Raw genomic sequence first — 25,061 nt, 5'->3', positions numbered from 1 at the left:
GAGCTTCTTAGGACTCTACCTAGGCTGCTTCTTGTTGAGGGTAGAATCTAGAAGTGAGGATTCTTCTACATATTCTTCAGTGGTCCGAGAGGCTTGTTTATGGTGTGCAGAGTGCGCTTTATGATGTTTTACTGAGTGAGAATGTGATTTTACCTTTATCAACAGCTGTTTCGGCATTTCCACCACAGCCGTTGAACAGTGTTTATGCGCACACCCTTCATGCTGGAGTGTGTGTATGATTGCTGTGTGTGTCAACCGAGAGATGATAGGGGGGGCAGGGGTGCTTATGGGAAGATGGAAACAGGTGTGTGTGTGTGTAAGTCGCCAGAGGCCTTTCTCATAGCTGCCTATCGAGGCTGGGGACAGGCGTATGGGAACTGGAGGGTTCTGCAGTAGTGTTTTGGAGCTCAGAGTGAATCTCGGCAGCCTAGGCCTTCTGGGTCTGACACTAAGATCCCGCCAGCAGTCTCAGACTACCCTGGCATGGCATATGCTGCACTCTAGGGTTTTTGGCCTAAAGAGCTTACACACAGCACAATGGGACTCGAGGTGATCACGAGGCAAACAGTGGTTACAAACTAAGTTAGTCGACCCACAGGAATTTCCTGTTGTACTTAGGGCAAAACGTAAAGGGAGTACGCTCCATATTAGAGGCTGAACAGAGGCACCAAGTCAAAAACAGTAGGGCCAGGAATTGGGGGTATGCATTCTCTGAAACGAAAGGATCCGTCTCCCTTCTGGTCTGCTAAGAAACAATTTGCCACGATGGCAGCACTAAATAATCAGAGGACCTTTGAAAACCTCATGTGTCTCTGCAAGATGTCGGCCTATGCAAAGCATGTGATTCCAAGCAGAACCACAAGCCTATTTTCTTTTTAAAGATAAGCAGAATGCCTTCTGGCACTTAATCTACAAAACACTTCGGGGAATAACACTCAATCCTACTTTCTCTGGCTGTATCTAGCAAGACTGAACTGATCACCTCTCTCAACATCTTAAGGTTTTAATAGATTGATGATTTATCACAGCAAAAAGTATGTTTACCAATGTAGTAGTTTGCGTGAATAGGCTTGCCCATGGAGAGCTATACTGTACCTCCATCAGGCATAGTCAGAAATGAGTCTGCTGGAGGAAAGAAAGGAGTGAGGGGAAGCCGAAACAACGATGCTTCAAACACAGGGAAGGAGGGATGACACAGGGGGGGGAAGAAATGTGTTCCAGCCTGGGTTCAGGTCAGAACTGTTAGGTAGACAGTAGGTTTGCAAAAGGGAAGAAGGCAAAACCGTCCTAAAGTGGTGATAATTGGGTCTGGTTTCAAAGGCAGAGTTGGAGAATTTTATGTTGTAAGAAATGACTTTTGGATGCATGATGAACCTTGAGGTTGATGGCTTATTTGTCCAGACACCTCTTTATCTTGTACCCGGGTCAAACTCCAGAATGTTAAATTCTGCAACTGAAAAGCCTGAGCCAAGAATGACAGTCAAGAATACACTGTGTATAAAAGGTGTATAGTAACAATGAAAAGGCTTAGCACCCTGGGCGAAGTTTCAAGTTGAAAGATACTCCCAGACAACAAAGTCACTTGCCACCTCAATTATACAGAAAGATACAGCACACCATTTCTTACTCACCAAGAGGAAATTACAAATGGCCAGTTGCTAGTGGCGTGTGCAAATTGAGCCTTGTTTCAAAGTATAGCAAGCATAGCCACCCATATTAAGAGAATACAGCCCGAGCTCCCTATGCAGGCAGCATTTATTTAGACACTGTAAAAAGCAGACGTGGATGTGAGAAACAGGAAAGCTGGGGAGAGAAGTGCCAGATGTCTGTCCTACATGCAGTTACAGCCTGCACTCTTATTTTTATTTTCTTTAACTGTTACCATAAGCCTACGCCATGCTTTGCTGCTTGGGCAGTACTTTATGCCACAGTAAGGTGACCTAGCAGCAGGGAAGGGGTCGTTCAGGTTGTAAGCCAACAATGCAAACGGCTGAGCACCCAAGGGTCAGCACAGAGGAGCCCCTCAGGCAGAGTGGAGTGAATGGGTATGAATCAAGTGAATGTGCTCCAGAACAGAGGCACAGGCAAGAGAACTGGTGATCTGGGCAGCTTGTACAGCAGGATACACCCAATTGCATGCGACATGAACAGCATTGTTACACTGCCTACCAAATCACCAATGCAGACGTCTCAGATGCACCTAGGTTTACCTTTTGTGCAAAAGGTTTGAGGCATACACAGTCTTCGGCTCAACAGTGCTCAGGTTTTTTTATTTTTTATTAATGCTGTTCTCCACTGAGCCAGTGCATCATCGCAAGCCTCGGAAGGCTGAAGCCATTCTACGGACACCCAAGGCCCATAGCAGCCACGAGAGTCCAGGTTCCATAGACTGGAATACAGGAAGGTGTTATGGCCACTTCTAAATGAGGGTGGGGTTTAGAACTGTACCATTCAGGAGCAAAGCCCTGATCCACGCAGCCTTAAAGTTGTTGAGGCCTGCTGGGACTTTTACTTGATTACAGTGGTGTGATGCAGGACTCCTCTTGAGCTGGGCTCTTCTGGGAATAAATCTCCATAACCAAAGCTTTTTATATCTTGTGACCCGGACTGAAGTGGCGGTGTCCTGATAAGAGGGCAGCAAACAAATCTTGGGTTAGAACAGGGATGTACAGTCTTCTCGCTGGATTACATTTGCAGATCCATCTCCGGTGTTCTTGGTCTTTACATAAACTGAATGCTGCTGCTGCTGTGTATTTTTTGGGGAGTGCCCTTTATGGCTGCTCAAATCGCTAGAGCATTAAACGTTGATGTGTTTGTCATGTTTCACGTTGCATAACTTGACGTAACATGATCCAATTAGCTGGTATAACAGGCATGTCCCAAAAAAATAAAGGTTTGAATAAATACATTACAAAAAATGAAATTAACGTGTGCATTCGTGTGGCATTAACAACCTAAAATCAGAAGGATAGTGTATACAAAGCAGAGATTCCAGTTTATAGACATTACCATGGGTCAGATTATAAAATTGCAAGCCACTAGTCAGGCTTAACAATTTCCCTGAATTCTCCATATACAAAGCACACAATTTCTTACTCACCAAGAGTCAATCACTAGCCTACGACTAGTGGCGAGTGCAGGTTTTGAGGCCTGCATTTAGATGAGAACAAAAACACAGATACTAATGGACAAACATTCTAAATCTTGCCCCTGCATCTTAAATCATGACAAGCGTAGTATATCAAACGCGGGAGAGCATAGCATTTTAAAGCACAGGAGAGCATAGTACAGCCACAGAGCAAACAAATAATGTAACCTAGCAAAACAGCACTACAGAAAGGTAGAATGTCCAGCGAGTGCGCCACCAGCACCACTCCTCCAGTTCTAGATTTTAATATGGATCTTTCTTCCAAATGGTGATGCCAACACCAGGTTACCCAGAACAGAGCCGCAACATGAACAGAGCAACAGACCACTTCACCCCGAGACTCTTTGCACTGCATTGGCTCTCAATGGTAAATAGAAATGACATCAAAGCTTTATGCATTTCGATTGCATTCTCTAGGCCACGCACACAAGGCCACCTTGCGTAAAAAGGCCTTTAAAAGGCATACCCTGGAGGCAAACTGAAGATCACGTCAAAGCTAAGTGGGTGGTGGCTAGGAGTAGTGTGGTGGAGAGGCTCCACAGGGTGAAGGGGCGCACACCCCCCTGAAGACGTCTGCAGTTGCCTTCCGCAGAGCCTGTCTTTTGTATGCTGGGCTTAGACTCCTAACCATGCATTCTTCAGCTTTCTGGAGCCATCGCCCTTGCAATCCAAGGTTTCCAGAAGTACCGTTCAACTATTAACCCAAACTTGGTCCACAAAAAAAAAAAAACACAACTTCAAAAGCTGCACCGCAGCAGTCAAGGGCCAAACACCTTGTATTAATCTAAACACACTCGAGAATGGCACCCTAATCAATTCAGCAAATTGAACTTTTTACCCAGGCATTCAACACTTAAGGCCTGACATGTCACTGTCCACCTGCTGTGAGCTCCTCCCAATTTGAAATGCACACTTTATGTAATCCTGGGTGCAATGGTAATCAGACATTGGCTTGAAACTGAAAACGGCCCACAAGGTCTGACCCGTCACATGGATTTTAGGATGTGGAATGTTACACTTTTTACTGAGAATAGTGTACACACAACTCGCCTTTAACTCCCAGGTCAGATTCTTGCTCCCTTCAATTCCACCTGGTGCGATCAGGCTGCCCGATCCTGAACACACCTGCTGCAAACAACATCAATTTCGTTGCCACTAAAGAGCGTCACAAAACAGACTTTGAAAATAACGATGGCATGGGGACCTGTTTTCAGAGTAAAGGCAATCCTTTTCAAGGGGTCATTGGTAGGGTTCAGCTTGCTGGCCTAATAATTTAAACCACTGCAATTTATAGTGATTGAATGGAAGGGTGTTCGGGGAGGGGGCTTGGAGTATACTCGAAACATGGAGAAAATGGGATATGTGCAAAATGCTGAACCATACATTTATTTGTGGAAATTTAATTCTTGATTTTACTGACCCGTAATATTGTAGTGTCTACGTCTCATTTTGAATGATAAACTGTCAAATCATCCGTTTCAGCGTTGTCTTAATATTTTTCTTACTGTCAAATGGGTGTATGCTGAATTCTAATAAAAAGGTGTAGGCAGCCAATACAGGGTACCCATTTTGTCATCAACGCATTATGACATTGTAATTTGTACATCTCATGACAGATGCATTATTAAAGATCACCCAAACAAATTAAATTAAAAGATACACTCCCTGACGGCCATGCATATTCAGTATATACACAGTACCATTTTAGTGCATTGTTTTCAGAGACATCAAAATTACTTCTTGTACTAAAGCCTTTACTGTAATAAATCAAATATATTTACAATTTGTACAAAATCTTTGACCTTCAACAAAAATACAAGAACATTATCACATGATGCAAAAACCCGAAAACAAGTTCGTTGCAGACACCACTGCTCTACGAAGGACAGAAGGCAAGTTGAATTGAAAGCAACTGAAGTGTAATCACGGATCTTCAGGCACTGCAGTGCCCTTTAGAAGTTCACAACAAACCCCCAAAAGGTTCCAAGATTCTTCATAAATCTCCATTCCCCAGAGGCCAAGACCAACACTTTTGCTATGTGTCCATTCAGCTCAGTCTTCAGTTTGGTCAAGGGAAGTCTCATCCAAATACTCCAAAATAGAGGGGTTTGATGCTCGCTCAAATGTGGTTTACTCCATTTTAGGAATCAAATCTCCATCTCAGTTTTAAGATGCTTCATTCTACTTCTACAAAGTGAGAATATTTGGCCCAGTTCCAAGTTCAAGTAAAAAAGGTCCATCTCGCCTTATGTTCAGTAGATAACTTCATAGACTGTAGCTTTCTTGTCCCCAGATCCAGTGACAATATACTTATCGTCCACAGAGATGTCGCAGCTCAGCACAGAGGACGACTCTTTGGACTGTTGGAAATAAAGAATTTCAGATCAAAGAAAGCAAGCTGTCATTTCAACATGTGCTTACTGAAAAGTAAGGTTACTTAAAAGCAGTTGTCCACAAAGCTATCTCTAGCAAAATTTGAAATAGTGCTAAGGAGGTTGCCAAGTCGCATGCATTTCCTGTTTTGTTTCTGCCAGGTAATAAAATCTGCCTCAGTTTCCCACACAAGCTCACAAAGTTCTTGCTGATGCCATCCCCGTGCTGCATTATACCTCAGCATGATTTTCCACTGTTGCTACCGCCCCCAAATGTCATGCAGTCTAATCACCGCTTAGCTTACTGGTTGAAAACAACTATAACATGAAAAAGGTACATGTTTAAAATGAAGAGCATATACTATACAAATTGAGAAAAGAATAGTTCCTTTCCACTTTTTGATACGGGACCAGTCTGCAACAGCCATCATTACCCAAGTGCTCTGCATTTACTATAGGCACCAAGATAGCTTTATGGGTTTCCGGCAGAGCAACAATCCAGGACAAAAGAGACCATTAAGTATCCTTAGGCATTGTTAAAAAGGCAAATGGATCAAAATATTTAGAATGCTAGTACACTTGAGGAAATAGTATATGACCTATTGCAGCAAGACGAAGACGCAAGCCAAGGTAACAAAACACATTTTTAAAAGGAACAAATTCCATAGGACACAAATGACATTGTTTGGGATTATTTGGGGGAAGAGAAGCAAATCACCCTATTTTTAAAAATAGCCAAAAGGAACAAGTTACTTACCTGTAACAGTTGTTCTCCAGCATGGGTCTGGCATGGATTCACATGCTCATGAATATTCCCCGTCGTCAGGCTGGGAATCCTCGGTACAGAAATAAAAAATCAGTATCAATTTCGTTTCTGATCTGTCTTTGCCTAGTAGTAACCAATCACTGATCTCTGGGTCATACTGCCCACGCCAATGACTGCCCTCTCCCTAAGCCCCGCCCCCTCCGGCAGCCATCCTCAGATTTGGTAGCACGTAAAGTGGCACTATGCCCAAGAGAAGAGCCGCAGAGGGGTAGGCGGGAGGGTTCGCATGTGAATCCATGCCAGACCCATGCTGGAGAACAACAGTTACAGGTAAATAACTTGTTCCTTCTTCAGCATGGGGTCTGGCATGGATTCACATGCTCATGAATATAAGATTACATAGCAGTACACATGCACAACACGGGAGGTGCCAAAAGGCTCAACATTAACCAATACATAAACTCAACATTAAGCAACTCTTACCTCCTCACCAATCCCCTCAGGCGAACAGGTTGCGCAGCACTGCTTGGCCGACCCTGGACTCCTCCCTGGAATCCCGATCGATGCAGTAGAATTTCGTGAAGGTGTGCGTCGACCTCCACGTAGCAGCCCTGCAGATGTCCAGCAGGGGCACACCAGACAAGAACGCCATGGTAGCAGCGACCGCTCTGGTCGAATGGGCTCTCGGACGGCCGGGCAGCGGTCGGTTTGCCAACCGGTGACAATGCATGATACAGCCGGAGAGCCACCTGGAAATGGAAGCCTTCGAGAGAGCCTTCCCTTGATTCACACGTCCAAAGTTCACAAAAAGCTGTGACGTCTTCCGAAAACTCTTTGTGCGGTCCACGTAGAACTTCAGCGCTCTAGCTACATGCGAGTTCAAAGTCCTCTCGGCCGGCGACGAAGGCGACGGGAACAACACTGGTAACACCAAGGGCTCGTTGAGGTGGAAGTCCGACGGCACCTTTGGCATGAAGGAGGGGTGCGTCCTGAGCACCACCCTCGTGTCGTGAAAAGTCAAGTATGGAGGCTTGCAAGATAGGGCCTGAATCTCTCCCACGCGCCGTGCAGAGGTAATGGCCACAAGAAAAGCGGTTTTCCATGATAGGAACTTCAGCGGTGCCGTATGCATAGGCTCGAACGGGGTCCCCATGAGCCTAGTCAGCACCACGTTGAGCTCCCACGCCGGGCCTGGGGCTTGACCGGCGGGAACTAGCAGAATAGTGCCTTCATAAATTCCTTCACCAGGCGATGAGACCACAAGGACGCACGTCCTGTTGTCCTGGTGTATCTGGAGATGGCAGCCAGATGTATCTTGGAGGCGTGAGCTAGTCCAGTCTTGGCCAACGACAGTAGGTACAGCAGTACTGGAGGAGCCGTAATCCGTAGAGGGTTAATCTTCTGTGCCCGGCACCAGACAGAGAACCTCTTTCCATTTGTGTCCGTAACAGAGTTGAGGATGCTCTGGCTTTGGCAAGAACCTCTCTGCAGTCAGCCGGTATATCGTATCCCCCAAACTCTAGTGTTGCAGGAGCCAGGCCTGCAAGTTCAGCGACTTCGGGTCGGGATGAAGAATGGCGCCTCCTATGGAGAGAAGATCCGCGTCCACGGGCAGTTTGACTGGTGGGGACGCTGATAAGTCCAGAAGGTCCGGGAACCAGATCTGTCTCGGCCACGCCGGTGCGACGAGGATAATCCTGCACCGGGACCTCTTGAGCTGGTTGACAAGCCGGAGTAGTAGTGGCAATGGCGGGAAAGCATATAGGAACAGGTTTTCCCAGGGGAACGAGAAAGCATCGCCCATGCTCCTCGGTTGGGGGAACCTGCTGGCGAACCTCTGGCACTTGGAGTTCGCCGCAGTCACGGAGATCGACCTGGGGTCTGCCCCCACAGCCTGAAGAGTCGATCCACTTGATCCTGGCGTAGCTCCCACTCGTGGCACGATGGTGTTCTTTATCCCTGCAGAATGAAAAGGTACCAGAAACATCCCCTGGTCGACAGCCCAGTGCCACAGATCCTGGGATTCCTTGGACAGGGCTGGGGATCTGGTTCCTGATGTAGAACATTGTGGTGGTGTTGTCGGTGAAGATCCTCACCACCTTGCCCTTGAGGGACGGAATAAAGGACCTGAGGGCCCAAAACACTGCGCGGAGGTCCAAAATGTTGATATGAAGTTGTTTTTCCTCCGGGAGCCAAAGGCCTCTCGCGTGGAGATTTCCGGTATGCGCTCCCCACCCTTCCAGGGAGGCATCCGTTGTCACAGTTACCTGGTGAGCTGGGGTCTGAAAGTCTGCGCCCGCCGTCAGATGAGTGCGGGTGCCCCACCACCGGATCGCTGTCGGAAGGTCTTGTTGAGCGGTATCCTGTCCACGAAGCTGCCCGTCGCTTGGATTCAGCGTGCGTCGAGGAACTCCTGCAGTGGACGCATCCGAAGTCTGCACAGACGTACCAGATAGATGCTGGATTACATCATCCCGAGAAGGGATTTGATGGATCTTACCCTGGATACTTCTGTGGATAGCAGATAGCAGGCGTTGCACCTTGCCCAGGATGGCTTTCGTCAGACGGCGAGGCCAGCCGTGCCACTGTGTCGAGCTTGGCTCCCAGAAACAGGGCGACCTGTGAAAGGACCAGGTGGGATTTGCGGAAGTTGGAGAACCCCAGGTCCGCGAGTAGCTGGACGGTCCTCGCTGTGTGTTCTACAGCAAGCTACCTTGTCCTTGCTCGTATAAGCCAGTCCAGGTAGGGATAGACGTGGATCCCTTGCAGGCGTAGCCACGCCGCCACCGGTGCTAGGCACCTGGTGATTACCCTAGGTGCCGACTTTAATCCGAACGGGAGGGCCTTGAACTGGTAGTACCGTCCTTGGACCACGAACCTGAGGAACTTCCGGTGTCCTTTTAGAATGGGGATGTGGAAGTAGGCATCCTCCAAGTCCAACGACGACAGGAAATCGTCCTCCTCCAGCTGTCCCAGCACGTGCTGGAGGGTGACCATCCGGAACTTCTGAGCCTTGATGTACTTGTTCAGTCGCCGCAGTTCCAGGATGGGACACCAACCTCCTGTCTTTACGAGAAAGTATCTTGAGTAGACCCCGGAGCCCCGGAGTCTCATTGGGACGAGCTCGATGGCACCTTTCTTGAGCATCGTCCTTACCTCCAGCAGCAGCTAGGGTACGTGGTTTTACTTCCTGGCCACGGGTGGCACGCAGGGCACTTCTTCAGAAACTCGAGGACGTGCCCCTGGGCCTGGGTATCCAGCACCCAAGGATCGTTGGAGATGGACTCCCACACGCTGACAAACTTCGCCAGCCGGCCTCCCACCGGGGTGCTGGGTGGGGGCCCGACGCCACGGTCGGTTCAGTCCTGTTTCGAGGCCGCCTTGCCCTCCCTGGCGATGACGGCGGGAACATCCAGACTTGCCCCGTCCTCTATAGGCCTCCTGCAACGAGGAACGGGCCGCTTGACAGAAGGTAGATGAGCCGCTGCCGGAACCTTTGGAGGCCCCTTGCTTGCCTCTGGTGTTCCGAAAGGACGGCCGTCGTTGCTGGAGAACTCCCAGGGGCCGGGCTGTCTCCGTGTCCGTTTTGATGGCTTGCAGGGACTCATCAACTGTCTTCCCAAACAGGTTGTTCCCGTCGAAGGGCATGTCCAACACATTGGTTTGTACGTCCTGGCAGAAATACATCGCCTTCAGCCATCCGCACCGTCTGAGGCAAACACTGTTGCCCAACTGGCGGAAACCGGTGTCAGCGATGTCCGTCACCACCGTTATAGCGTGGTCCGACGCCACCTCACCTTCTTGCAGAATTTCCAGGGCTTCTGCCCTCTTGTTGTCCGGCAGGAAGTCCAACAAGGGAGCGATTTTATACCAAAGTTCGCCGTCGTAACGGGCAACGATAGCCAGGGCGTTGGCCGCCTTAATCGTTGTAGCTGCCAACGTGATGACTCGTCCCATCGCGTCGAGCTTCTTTCCCTCGCCGTCTGGCGGTGAAGTCGAAGTTGATGCCGATGCCCCCACCCGCCTTCTTCCTGGCCGCCACCGAGACGACTGAATCCGGGGTCGGTTGTGCTCTAAGGCATAGAGGGGCCACGTCGGGGACCCGGTACTTTTCATATCGGTCCCTTTTTGCCGGCGTCGTGGACGGGTTCTTGAGGAGGGAGAGCCCCTCGTCCCAGATGTCATCCAGTGGAGGTACCGCGAGGACCGTCTTCCTCTTGGTCTCTCGACGTTGATAGAGGAACCCCTCCTTTTCTTCGGGGCAGAGCTGGAAAAGCTTGGATGCCCTGGAGATCATTGCATGGTAGGATCCAATCTCATCGGGCGGGGAAGCCCGGGGAAGGGGGGGGAAGGGGGGGGGGATGGGGACGACGGGAGGTCCACCCTGCCGTCGCCGCCTCGTCGTCCGTGCACCGTCGTGGCCGTGTCCGTGCCCATGTCATCCCCGTGGACGGGGAGAGCAGGGTTGAGCAGGCCTCGAGGGCTGGAAGGGTGCAGGAAGATGTGTTCTCCTCTTGGGTGGTGGACTTCTGACGGCCCTGCCCCTGGCTCCTCCGTCGGGCCAGGTTCTGGCTCCTCCGTCGGGGGTAAAGGCAATCTAGTCCTTATTTCAGAGCATAAGGATTGAATTGCCATCAGAATGGCCGTAGAGTTGTCCTGCGGCACTGGCTGTGACGGGCACGGCGGTTGATCTGGGGTCCCGTCGGCGCCACCGTCGCTTCCGTTGTCCCCCTCGTCGGGATGCCTCTCGACGGGCTGGTCTTCCTCCATGCCTGTGTCGTGGCCCTCCGGGGCTTCGACAAGTTCCTCCTCGGAGGTTGTGTCTGAATCCACGACAGCCACTGGCCCCCTCCTCTCTCCTCGCCGGAGCTTTCGTGGGGATTCTTTCAATGGGCCTGAAAGATGCCTCCCTCTGAGGTGGCAGGGAGACTCTGGGCCCCGAGGCCACTACCACAGGTGTAACCTCCGCAGGCTGCGCCAGGGTTGCCGCGATCTCCTCGATAGAGCCCTTGGCTGGGTGAATCAAGGCCTTAGTCACCGACTTCGTGCTTGTGGCCTTCACCTTGGGGGAGGGCTCCCCGCCTCGCTCCCCCTCAGCCGAAATCTTCAAGATCGACTGGGGCCTCTCCAGAAGCTTGGCCGGGTTCTTGGATTTCCTCTTACCCGAGCCAGAGCGTTGGCACGTGGTCAATGGCACTGGGGAGGGTGCGCCCTGCCTGGCAGCTGAGGAGCCCGACCGTTCGGCGCTCACGGTGCCCACGGACACGCGGTGCTTAGCATTCTGTTGGGCCCACGTCACCGGGGCGCCCTCACAGGACTTAGAAGACCGTTCTTTTTCTGCTCACCTGACGGGCTCTTTCCCTCCAGCCAGTTGGCGAGATGAAGATGGCGGTCCCTCATGGTCCGCTCCGACATGTTCCTGCAAAACGCAGTCCTCCTCCACGTGAAGTCAGAGGCATAAGGAATGCTCGTCTTCCTTGAACACGTTCTGCAGCTGGCATCCAGGGCAGGCCCTGAAGAGCTTCCTGGGCGTCAACCTCCCTTTCTCCTGGGCCATGTCCAGGCTAGGCCTCAGAAACTCCTGGAATCCTCCAAAAGCGTCGTTCGAGGAAATCTTCACCCTTGAGGGGCATAGAAACTTCCGAAACGGGTCCCCGTTGATCGGATGTAAAGACGGTGGAGCTTGAGGCTCAATTTAACCGAAAAATGAGAAGTTCTCTTTGAAAAAGCGCGAAAACGCAGTAAAGCTCGAGAGCTACAGTACGAGGACTCCCAACACTTGAACGTGTGGTAAAGATCTGAGCATGGCTGCCAGAAGCGGGGCTTGGGGAGAGGGCAGTGATTGGCTGTGGGCAGTATGACCCAGAGATCAGTGATTGGTTACTACTAGGAAAGGCAGATCAGAAACGAAACTGATACTGAATTTTTTTCTGTACCGAGGATTCCCAGCCTGACGGGGAATATTCATGAGCATGTGAATCCATGCCAGACCCCATGCTGGAGAACCAACTAAATCATGACAGAAACAGGATATTGAGATTAAAATAACGAATGGACCTTCAGCTGCCACAATGAATTAAATTTCTTTTTGTAGTTTGGTCACAACCACTTAATCAGTTGACCACCATTTTGATGGTATCCCACAAATACCTATTTCCTATGCAAGGGCCCTCTGAAGAAAAGGAAGTGGTTTTAAAATGCAATCTTGTACCACAAAGTTCACAACCAACTGCAGAAAAACAAATTACTTATCTCAGTAATGTGCTTTGATCGAGTAGTCCTTCCTACTACAGACCCTTCATCTTAGATCTATATTCTGCAGCACCTGCTTTCCTTGGAAAGTCTCAGGAAGCAGGGGGCTGAAGTGTGACTTTTCTCCCCGCTTTAGGGTACCCTGTGATGCCCAATGTGATGTCATGTGCAATATATATTTTATATGCCATACATTACTCACCATAATCTTATTTCTGATGCTTGCATCTGCTTAGATTCACATGCTATGCATAGGCCGACATCTGGTGGAAGCTGCAGAGTGTTACAGTTTTCGAAAAACTCGAAAAGGGACGTTGACAGGGCGTACTAGTAATACTATCCAGTGTGTGACATTCACTGTACCCATGGTCTTTCACACATCGAGGTCCCTCAAATTGTTTTGTTTCTGACATGAGGCAGCATGAAGTGTAGCATGAGTATAGGTGTATCCAAGCAGATATGTATCAGAGAAGCTCATCCGACATCTACGCACCTTCTCTCAGTGGAGGAATGTGAATCTAAGCAGATACAAGCATCAGAAATAGGATTACGTTGAGTAATGTATCCCTTCTGAGGCTAGTGGAATCTGCTTAGATCACATGCTAAGCATAGATTAGCGAGTAGTGTTAGGAGAAGGTGGTGGGTTGTGAGACGGTTCAGCTGCAAATAGATGCTCAAGAACAGCTTGTCCCACCTGTGTATCTGCTTTGGGATGAGTGTCAATGCATTAGTGCTGAGTGAAAGTGTGTGTACTGAGCTCCATGTACCTGCTTTGCAAATGATGTCTAAGGGGACATTTGCGATAAATGCCATAGTAGCTCCTTGTGGAGTGAGCTCTTGGTGTGAAAAGGCAGTGTCTTGGTTGATAATGAAGCATAGTTTTATGCATCTATCCATCTGGAGATGGCATTCTTGAAAATGCTGTCTCCTCCTGTGCCTGCTGCTACGGAGACAAACAGTTGGTCTGTTTTCCCAAGTGTTCTGGTCTTGTTTACATAGTAAAGGACCGCCCTCTATCTAGCGTATGGTGTTTTACCTCAGCTGAGCTAGTTGGATTCTGGAAGAAGGTCGGCAGCTCAATGGATTTGGTTCACATGGAATTTGGAAATGAATTTAGGTGAAAACCTAAGGCGAGTATGTAAAACCAATTTGTCCTTGTGTATTACAAAGAAAGGGTCTTGCACTGACAATGCTTGCAATTCACTAACTCTTCTTATGGAACTAATGGCCACTAAGAGCTTTGCTAGTACTACATCGAGTTCCCAGCTTGGCAGAGGGTTAGCATTTGGAGGATGGAGTCTCTTTACTCCCTCCATGAATGCCTTAATGACTGGCACTTTCCACCTCAATACTTTACTTTGAGAGGTGGTGTAAGTTGATAAAGCTGCCAGGTGGACCTTTACAGAGTTGAATACTAACCCAGAGTGTAGCAAGTGGAGCATATAATAGAATGTGGGAAGGAGTACATTCAATGGGGTTTATTTTTTAGACTGGCACCAAATAACAAACCTTCTCCACTTGTCGAAATAACAGTCTGTTTGGTTTACGTGCCTGCTTGAGGATATCCATAAACTGTTGTGGTAGATTGAGATGTTCGAACTCTGACTTCAGGGCCCATGCTGCCAAGTTCATCGAGTGTGGTTGAGGATGTACTGTTCCCCCGTGTTGGGTCAATAAGTTGGTTTTGCACAGGAGTTTGATGGGATTGCACATCGCCAGTTTGTACAGACGTGGATACCAAGGCTGTCTTGCCCGCATAGGAGCAACTAGGATGAGAGATCTGTTCTCTGGGAATCTTGTTCACTACCCTGCTCATTAAAAGGAGGATGGGGGGGAAAAGCATAAGCAATTTTCCTTACCAGCTCATCCCTAGGGCATTCCCCTTCGAGTCTGGCTGGGGGAAGCTGGATGCCAAGTCTGGGCAGTGCTGTTTTCTCTTGTAGTAAAAAGGTCTAGTATGGGGTATCCCCACTGTGAGAATATGTTGTCTACGACACCCGAGTCTAGTTGCCACTCGTGTTCCTCTGGTTGGGGGGGGGGGGAATCTGTGCTCAGAGTCTGGTAGAGTTGAGTACCCCTGGAACATGTTAGGAGGATAGGAACATCCCCCGTCTAGTGCCCATCTCCATACTTTCTGTGCCAGCTTGGACATATTTGGAGAGAGAGTGCCGCCCTGCTTGTTGCTATAGAACAATGCAGTGGTGCTGTCTGTTAATATTTGAACCGACTGGTTCATCCGCTGCACTTCAAATGCTTGAAGCCCTTTGAATATTGCTAGGAGTTCCACAGACCATGTGCTGTGTGGTGAAGGTAATGTGCTCCCCACACGGAGAGTGACAAGTCTGTTGTAATGATCGCTTGCACTGGCGGGTCGTGGCAGGGTTTTCCCTTTAACAGGTTCTCCTTTGTCCACCAGTGCAGGTTTTGTACTAGAGTTGGCAAAACAACCTCTAGATAGTCCTACTGACAGCTTGCCTGAGATCATTGTTTCACCAACCACTCCTGCATGGGGCGCATTCGCAGACGTGCATGTGGGACCAGGTATAAGCACAACGCCATCATGCCTAGTAGACGCATTGCTTTGCGTACGCTTCACTACAACCGTCTTGCTACAGAGGTATTTGCCATAGCATGTTTTGAACCCTTTCTATGGATGGAAAGACTAACTGTTGCGTTTGGCACAAGGCTGGATGTTTTCTCGTTTGAGACACCCAATTGTAAGTTTATGGTTCTTTGTGTGTTCTGTTTGCAAAGATGTGGTGATTACCCTGTGATTAGCCAGTTGTCCAGGTAGGGGTATGCTGGGATTGCCTCCCTGCGCAGATGCGCTGCCACCACCGCCAGTACCTTGGTGAATACCCTTGGAGCAGATGCTATTCCGAAGGGAAGCACCTTGAATGGTTAGTGCTGGTTTAATATCTTGAAACGCAAGAGTTTTCTGTGAGCTGGGAACATTGAAATATGAAAATAGGCATCCTTCATATCCAATGTTGCCATGTAGTCCCCCGCCCGGCTTTAGCAGAGGGATTACCTCTTGTAGCCTGGTCATGCAGAATTTTTGTGGCTTTACATAAGTGTTTGCAGGGTGTAAGCCTAACACTGGGCGCATAGCTAGATCTTTCTTTGGCACAAAGAAGTAGGTTGAATAAATACCCTTGTTTACCTCGTTCGCTGGTAGGACCTCTATGGCATCCTTGAGCAGCAGCGCAGTGACCTCCTTGAGAAGTATGAGATGTTCTTCCTTCGATTACTTCCTTTGACGCGGGGGATGGGGTGATGGTCTTTGGATGAGATCCACACAATCTCCCGCCACGGTTGATATCACCCACTTGTCTGTGGCGATTCCCTCCCATGCTTGGGTGAGGTGTGAAATGCACCCTCCTACTGGAGAGACATGGGAAGGGACCTGTTGCGGCCTGTCATTGTTTAGGAGGTGTACCTCCACCTCTGGATGTGGAGGCCCAGCCAGGCCACGAAATCGGCGCTGGCCCCTTTGAAATCCCTGTGAGGCATGACCCTGGTAGTTACCCCAGGAAGAGCCCTGAAATGTCCATAACCTGAGCCTCTCAGAGTTTTGCCCACAACAAAAAAAAATGAAAATTGCTTCCGTCTCTCTGCCCTAGTGATTTGTCAGCTGGACTAGAGATTTTAGGGTATCATATTCCTCCTTCGTGGATTTTTAACACGTCTTCTACGGCTTTCCCGAATAAGACATTGGGTTCCACTGGCATGTTAAGTAGAGTAGCTTGGGTTTCGAGTTTGAAGCCAAGACTGGCGTAGCCATGCGTGGCATTTGATGATGGTCCCTTAAGCAATAATCCTGTCTGCATTGTCTGCGGCATCTTTGTTGTTTTTCAATGTGCAGCTGGTGTTGCCTTGCCATCTGCTGCTACCAGTGTAGCTATCTCGTCCCATTTGTGGCAGTTATAGCTTGCCAGACGTGTCAAATTGTTGGCTATCCTTGTCTGGAAAGCTGCCGAAGTGGCTACCTTTCGCCCCCTTGAGTTTTTTGCTCTCCTTATCGCGGTGGAGGCGCCTCCGACGGGGATAACGGTGTTCCAGCCCTCTTACGAGTCGTGGTAACCCCAAGCGAATATGGCTTCAGCTGGCCCCGGATGTAGAGTGGGTAAGATGGCACTGGACGGAAATGTTTTTTCAACCCGCGGGTTGACTGCCCTTGTCTGGTTTGGTGTTTCGAGAAAAGGTTGAACAGATTGCAGAATAGGAATGAATTGGGTGGCGGCTTTTTTGTCCCCCAATATATCTTCTACAAAATCTATCGAGCTGAGTCTCTTGGGTTTGATTTCCAAAGTGTTCAGCTGCAGTGGCGGATTGTGAACTGGTCAAATCTGCCACTGGCGAGTCCTGTTGAATTGGCGAGGCTAGGTTTTACACCTCTTTCTCATCATCATAGTAAGGATCTGTCTTGTGAAATGTTTCATTGTTGTCCTCGTCTGTGTGAACATCATCATACAGACTGGTTCGACCGGAGTCTAAAAACGAATGAGTATTAGGTTGTGCTTTCTTAGTTGGGGGCTGGGAGGTAGAAGTCTCGCTGTTGGAGGTGTGGTTTGCAAGTTTTGGTATGCCTGTGGATTCTTCCCAAAAAGTTGTCCATAAAGGTCATCCTAGTCATGACCCTGTCTATGTCTTCAGCAGTCCATGTGGCTGAACTTGGAATGGCACCAGGATAGTGAGTAGTAGTGGCCTGTCCTAAGGGCATAGGTTGGCCTTGGGGCGTAGACTGGCCTGGAGTTTGAGACTCGCCTTTATTCTTTAAGGCTTCTGTCAAGGATCCTTTCCCCTGGGGAGCAGTGGGTTTCTTCCTGTGAATAGTGGAACATTTGTCCTGGTTAGTCTTCTCATTATGGGGCTTTAGGAGGATTTTTTCTTTGAATGTTTAGATTTCAGCAGGCTCTCAGGGACATGTTTTTTCACTAAGTGGGATAAACCAGGGATTTTTGCCGTTTTCGTTTCAGCTGTGGGGCGGACCGCAGCCTCGTCATTCGGTCGATGTTTTGGGCATGGCGTCTGGATTGTCTTAGGCGATCAGGATCTCGAGTGCCCAGAAGACAGGGATTCTGTGGACCTCCCCCTTGACGCAGTGTGTAGGCGTTTGGTCGACAACGTCGATTCCTTGCCCCGGGTTATGTATTTAGTGGTGGGGGACGCAAGTGCTTTCGCCGAAAGGTGTCATTCCCGTAACAGAGCCGCCGGCCTGTCATTTGGGGTTGGGGGCTTGTTAGGCTCCCAATCGCCTTCACTGTCCGTAAAGACCGCAATGCTGCCATTACTGGAGGCTCCCTCCACGTCGGCATCGGCCTGCATGTCATGAACCCAGCGTTTAGTTCTCTGGTCCCGGGACTGCATAGCATGATGGGCCCAACATTTAATTCTCTGGTCCCATAGAGTTTTTGGCTTGAAGCTCTTGCAGGCTCGACAATGCCCCTCATCGTATTCCCGTGCTAGACACAAATTACACACCCATTGCTAGTCTATCCAGGGGAATTTTCTATTGCACGTGTGCCAAAACTTAAACAGTGTGTTCTCCATGTTTATAGGAAATGACATCCAGGCGATGAAGGGGCAAATGCATTTTATAATGACCACCCCCACTCTCCCTACTGTTAGGGCCTAGGCCCGGTGCGGCCTTCCAATGCCGAAAGAGTCAGTCGATTATGGAATTTCCGTTCGCTGGTCGGCCTCTTCACCGCATCAATGAAGTAGTCGAAGTCGGTTTGGAGAAAGGACTAAAAGATCAAGCAACCTTAGTTTTTTCAATACTAATGCCGTTAGCCGAAATTAACTCGACGATAAAGCATCCGTCATAATGGTGGAAAAAAACAATCTGAGGAACCGATGCGTGAAGGACCATGGGTAAAGTGGACGTCACACTAGGGATAGTATTAGTGGCACGCCCTGTCAACGTCTCTTTGAGTTTCTATTCTGCAGCTTCCACTAGATGTCGGCCTATGCATAGCATGTGATCTAAGCAGATTACACACACACCAAGAATGCCACTTTACCTCAGTTCCATCCTTTTCCCCAGCACTCTGTTGCTGAAAACACAGAAGAGCAAGGAGTGAAGTCATCCTTCATGAGTAGTAGGTTGCAAGGGCATGAGAGGTAGATTTGTCCCATAGAATACGAGATACAACAGTGCAGAACCAGGAGGAGAGCGAGAAACCACCACCTACACCAGGTACTGGAACACAACTTCATCAAAGCAGGCATTCTGACGAGACGAAGAATCAATGTGCTTGGCGAAGATGTGCAATGACGCCCATGTAGTCACCTTAGAGATGGCCAAAACAGGGACACCCCCTCTGCAAGGCAGTCACTGTGCTAGGAATCTGGTAACACCTTTCCATCAACTGGCCCCCCTCTGCGGCTCCTATGCGCTTTTAGGGCTTGGTTGCAACAGTGCAGAATGTAGAGAACAATCCAACGAGACGGGGTCTGCCTGACCACAAAAGCTCCAGCAAAGCAGACAAAGCTATCAGCCCTCCTGGCTGTCACTCATCCAAGAGAAATGGTAGCAGAAAACCCCCTTGATGCCCTAGCACTGAAGCCTCCCCTCACCTTGGGAAGGAAGCTTGGTCTCACCCTCAGTTACTTGGAGAAATGAGGTAAGAAATGTTGAGCCTCACATGATGGCAACAGGGTAAATTACCTCAGGAATAAGAATACAAGGACTTAAACACAGCCTCCAAGACAACATTCTTTAGAAGGTTCAAATTCCAGGCAGGAGCAATAAACTTTGTGGAGGAAAAGTGATCAAATGATCCCAGCACAAAAAGCATAAAACTGGCAAAGAAAAAGAAACAGCATCTGAGGGGTCCCCTGAAAGAATGGAAAAGTCACTATGTACCCCTCAAAGTGACAGCCGAGAGCCCTTTGAACCAATGAGAGTGGGAAGTAAATAGAAGAGGTCCGACATAGCAAGGGTTATAGAACTCAACACCAAGCTCTAAACATATGCCAACTGCAGACAAAGTTAGACTTGGTGGTGGGCCTCCTCAAAGGAAGGCACATATCCAGGTCAGACCGACCCAACTCCTTATACACCAGCCGCCAAATATGAAGGTGAAGGCGGTTGAGGCTAAGGTGGTGGTATCTGCCCTCAGACAGAGCAGATCCACCCCACCAAGAGTCACTGACAAAGACAGATGGACAAGTTTGGACATTCTGGGTATCACCTGGGTACAGTCTGAGGCAATTAAGATCATGGTGGACCCGAACATCCGCAGTCTCCTAAAGAACCAGTGAAGTGACGGGAATTTTCACACACAGGAGGGCAGTGTTCCATTTTGCACTCAAAGAGTCCTCCATGGAGGAAATTCTCTGGAATATAATTCACTTCCTGTTGGCACTGATGGCAAAGAGGGCCAACCCTTCGATCCCAATGTTTCTCCCTGCCAACAGTGATTTAAGGGCAAAGATCTCACCTAGAAGGTACTCACAGGTCTCCCACTATTGTGAGACATGCTTCGAAACACTACTTTTGTTGTATAGTGTGCAAGAACATGCAACCATGTTTCTCTATCCTACAAAACACTGTTCTAAAGAGGCCAGGATCAGTCATTGCTTCCCTGCACAGAGGTAGAGACCCTTACAGTACCTTTCTTGCATAGCCACCATGTTGTACTTCCGAATCAGGGCACTTGTCCTTCAGATAAGGAAGTCAAACCAGGAATAGGGCACCACAAACATGGGGCTAAGACGTTACTCTGGGTGTAGAAGACTCGCACCATCTGCAATATGCTTGCCACCAGTTCCACAGAGGGTATGGCTGTGCCTAAACGCGTGTCCAGAAACGCCCCCATGAACTGGAGAGACCTGTATAGGATTTCTTGATTTTCAGGGATAGCTCAAAGCTGTGAAGATGGTAAGTGTGGTGCACGTGGGACAACACCAGATCTGGGATGCAAGCTTGAATGCGCCAGACATCCATGTAGGGAAAGATGTGAATATTCTACCCCTTGAGATACGCAGCTAGCAAAGCCAATAGCTTGGTGAAGACAGTTGGGGGCAAGGAAAGGCAGAAGGGCATGCCCCCCAAACTGCTAAGGAGTGTTCGGAACTACAAGCCTCAGGCACGCCCTTGCTTTGGAAGAGTCAGGAAATTAGAGGTGTCCTAAAGGTCAAGTGACATCACCAGCTGAAAGGCCTGGAGAATTTGGACCATGTAGAATTTGTCTTTATGTAGGTACAAATTCATAAGCCACAGATCCATGGAACTAAAAACAAAGCATCACCACTGGCATGGCACCAGTTCTGTGGTGCTTTTTGTGCCAGAAGTTGCCAAACCTTTGCCAGCACCAGGAAAACTGGAGATGGGGAGACATATAAATGAGGGTAGTTGTATGGGTATCGATTGCATAACAAGCCCTGTAAGGTCCAGGTGTACGAGGTGGTGTGCTGCCACCTCCCCGGTACCCAGGCATACAAGGGCATGTTCCATCCCACTAGAGTCCATTTAAAGGAGTTTTGGACCAGTGGTTGCCGAAAGGGAAAATTAAGTGGCAATTCCTGTCTGGGCACCTCTGCTTCTACTTGACGGTTGCCGTCCCAATGGATCCCTAGACATTTTGCATTTTTCTGTTTTCCTGATGCTTTGACCGTACTTGTGTAGTCAGAGGAATGGCTACTGAGGCCCAATACCACTGCATCGTTTTAAGTGCTGTCCTATGGTAGTCCATGTAGTTACTAGAACACGTGCTTTTTAAGCACCCAGTTAAGGCTCTGAAGTATTTAATTCTTAGGGTAGACTAATGTTGCAGAGAAGGCTGGTGACAGCTGCCATTTAGTTTGGCTTCACCTGGGGTGCAAGCTGATCTACCGCATAAGTGGCCTGATGTTCCAGTATAGTGGCATTCATTTATTTTTCCTGCTACCTACCATTTTGTTTTTAGGCTTTTGCTTTGTCTTGGGAAATGATGAGGCAGGCTCAAAATTGAAGTTGTGCTCACAGACTCATTCCGATCCTAAGAGCCCTTGGACTGGTTTACATTGCTCCCTAGCCCCAGACATGCCAATATACAACGTGTGGACTTTCCTGGGCATTTGGTGCTTTGGACAAAAACCTGATTGGCTGCCAAAACATTTGCATGACTGTCCCCTTGTGCGATTGAAAAGCTGAAAAGATCAGTTTGAGTAAATGGTTATGAAGCAATCCTGCCCAATTCTCAATTTTGCAGGTTTACCTACCTGCTGAAGAATTTTGCCACAAAGCTGTTGCTGCACTTAAGATCAGGTCTGGCCAAACTAGCGGGTTCCTGTGTTCTTGGCCTTCACTCCAGTGTCTTCTCTTAGCAGCTGGGCATACTTCCTGGGCTAGCCTCATCTTCCATTTTATTCCTCCATGTTTGATGGGTCGGATGCCCTTGACAGATAAGCTTATGGCCAGTTTTTCAGAATCTTCCCTGATACTGCCTAGGTGGAGTGCCTTGTGGTAGGAAGCTGCCATTGTCAGGGCTGTGGTACACCACTACCCTGCCTCTGCTGTTCACCTGGGCCATCCTGGGTCACTGTCTTTGCCCCTGGGACAGTTCTCATCTGGTTGCTCAGTCTTGCCCTCCAAGCCCCCGGAACATGTTGGTCAAGTTCCTATACCTCATGGTTGCCATTTTAGTCATTGCTTCTGCTACCGGGTCAAACACCTAGGAAGAAATATGTTCTTTGTTTTGGTTGCTGGGTCTAGCGCTGGTCTTGGGTGCAGGTTGCTTGATGCCTGGGCCTTGCAACTGGACCTGAAAAAGAGCCTTACGCATCAGGTTTAGCCTTCCTTGAACCAACAAAATGAGTACATACCTCTGGACTCTACAGTGGTAGATTACTGAAGGGACTCTCCCTCAGGGGGTCCCTGGCATTGGCTTTCATTGGGGCTAAATCCTACCTACCAGGAGCTGGAACTCTTCCTGGGGGTCTCTTCTGAGGACCTCTGCGGAGGGGTTCACCTTGCTCCACACACATGCAGTGGAGCACATAGTTACTGGACTATCCCGTAAGTGCGATTTTATTGGATTTGTAATGTTACCTTCTATGGGGAACTTAACTTTAAACTACTCAAACATGACTGAGGTAATTGCCTAAACAGCAACATTTTTCCTGTGTCCCCCGTAGGCCCCTGGAGCTTATTAACGAGAACTAAAATTTTAGCTGGTGTCCCTAATTTACGAGCATCTTAAATCAATGCATTACATTCCTGCCTACTGAAATGTGCAAAGATACTATGTACGACTGGTTGCTTTGGGACTAAAAGGTTTCTACACGTATAATAAGACCAGTGGTTGGATACTGTGAGCTTAAGCCTATTCTGAAGCTGGCTTATCCCTCTGGGTCCTGCTGTGATTGGCATCCGCCTACTCTCCCTGCAACCGTTAGATTGAGTTTATGGTTTAGATGTAATGTAATAGAGGTTGAGGATATTGCTGACATTCTCCATTTGAGGATCTTAAATAACTCATGTCACTGGTGCCTAGAGACCCTCGGTTTCACCCCATTCCCTAGCATTGGAAATGTACACATACATACACAAACACACAGCTCAAGTACTTATTTGAATAGTATTTTTCAGGGTACCTGTGTAGTGAACTCTTGGCATCTACTGGGAACCCAACTGTACCCATCCCTCCAGCCTCCTCCCCGCACTTTGAGTGAAGACAGACTGCTCTGCCCTAGTTACCAATTGAGAGTTCGATAGATTGTTTAGGTGACACTTCGGATAGCCTTCGAATAGATGACTGTGTAAAGCACCAAGGGATATTTTTGCACAGGGCTCTAACAATTGTTCAATGTTTTTTGGAAAGGTGCTAGTGAACAGCCATAGTGTAAGCATGTTTAAGCCTTGCTGGCGTGACAGGGGCAGCAACAGCCAGTCTAAAGGGAAGCATCACCTTCGGAGGAATAGACTAGAGGATGCCCATTAGGTTAAACTCCACCACATGGATCATGGGCCTGCGACGGCACAATTCCGTTTTTGGGTTCTCCTGCTCCATTTTATGGAACCTTTAAACATATTGCCTTTTCCCTATTTTAATTTGTTATGAGGTAATTCACTTCATTTGATCCCCAACCCTGCCAATGCAACCCTTTTTGATGCTGTCCGTAGGGAAGCCCATATGGCTCCTAGGACAGGGTGCTCTGCCCCAAGGGTGATCCTACCACCCTACAAGTGTTTTGTGGAGTAGGCGGTTGGCAGCGGGCATTTAGTTTGGTCTTCACCAGGAGTGCACTCAGTTTTATCACATTAATAGCCCAATGTAGCAGCAGTATCCATTGGGGGAGGCCCTTCCTCAGTTTTTCTTACCTGAACTGCTGGAGGATTGTAGATTAATGGGCTTGATTTTTAGAACCAGGTTTGGCCATACTGGCTAGGCCCTGCTCCTTCATCTTTGCCCCAGTTGTCAATGTCTCTCTTGGGCTAGTCCTCTTCCCTCCTCCTGGTCCTGCTTGCTAGATGGCGTTGCTGTCTCGTGCTGGGACCGTTTCTGGCTTGCTGCAAGTTGTGCCACACTACAAGATTATCTTGGACCAAGCGCCCAGAGGTAGAGAGCTTCCCTGGCCTAGAGATTGCCACCACTCCACCCTCCTCGCACAGTCTTGGGTCCTCCTAGGTTGACTGCATATGTTGCTCCTACCCTGGACTAGTCTTTGAAGGCAGGTTGCCAAGTCATGTCCCTCAAGGTCCATGGATATAATTTAGCCTGTCTTCAGTCCTATATTTGCTGGGTTCTAGTGCCTTTTCCAAGCCGAATTCTGCGCAACAGGCACAGAGTACCGGTCCTTGGGCCTCATATTATACAGAATCCTTTTCAGGGGTCCTATGGTAATGGGGTTTCACTGCACCTCTTACTCCTTTACATCCCGTCCCACACTGCAGTTCGCCTTCGACATACATTAGACCAAAACTTGCTTGCTACCTTTATCTTGTTGGCTGGCTCTCAAACCTGAAACTGGACCTCTTCATGGGGGTCTCCCCGTCATCTTCTGGGGTTGGTTTCTCCTTGTTCGCAACCGTGTGATACAGTTAGTACTTATTTAACGTAAAGCCACAGCACCCAACGGTCTTTGTCTTGTTTATTCCTATGGGAAACTTTCTACAAACCCTTGAACTAGTGTCTCAAAAGGGTACTTCTTCGTGGGTCCCTGTATTTTCTCTCCAAAGAGAGAAATTTTAGCATTTTTCCAGAATTTAATGTAATCCCCTCTGCACTCTTGTCAATAGAAATGTATTTGGTTACTGCGTTTAAATGGGTTATATTTGATCCATTCATTGCTCGGTGTATCAAGACCGCAGAGCTCGTATTTCATGATTAAGTATACTCTTAAACCATGCCAATGCGAACGACCAAATGTTTAAAGGGGTTTGCCCCTTCATGCCCTCTAGAAACTACAGATAGTTGTAAAGTGCCTGTTGGCATTGTGGGTCCTGTATAGGACTGAAGCAATGTCTGATGTCTAGGGTTCTTTTTTTCCTCTACACCCCCACTTGTGCATGAATTGTGTTTATTCGCACACA

At 48.6% G+C, this 25,061-nt stretch overlaps 1 protein-coding gene across 13 annotated transcripts in view; it reads right to left on the bottom strand.

The window, feature by feature from the left end:
* Nucleotides 1-4,885: 4,885 nt before the first annotated feature.
* TLE1 (TLE family member 1, transcriptional corepressor) overlaps nucleotides 4,886-25,061 on the bottom strand; it is a 126,945-nt gene continuing 106,769 nt past the window's right edge. For 11 of the 13 annotated variants that reach the window (XM_069625885.1, XM_069625887.1, XM_069625886.1 and 8 more), the window contains one exon: nucleotides 5,256-5,508. In XM_069625885.1, the coding sequence (XP_069481986.1) occupies nucleotides 5,401-5,508 (108 nt within the window). In that variant the 3' untranslated portion in view covers nucleotides 5,256-5,400. Of the gene's footprint in view, nucleotides 5,509-25,061 lie in introns of all 13 variants that reach the window. The other 2 variants (XM_069625893.1, XM_069625892.1) reach the window with 1 other exon arrangement.

The sequence above is a fragment of the Ambystoma mexicanum genome, chromosome 6p (assembly GCF_040938575.1).
Source record: "Ambystoma mexicanum isolate Mex_15411 chromosome 6p, UKY_AmexF1_1, whole genome shotgun sequence".
Lineage (NCBI taxonomy): Eukaryota > Metazoa > Chordata > Amphibia > Caudata > Ambystomatidae > Ambystoma > Ambystoma mexicanum.
This window is presented reverse-complemented; position numbering and strand designations above follow the sequence as displayed.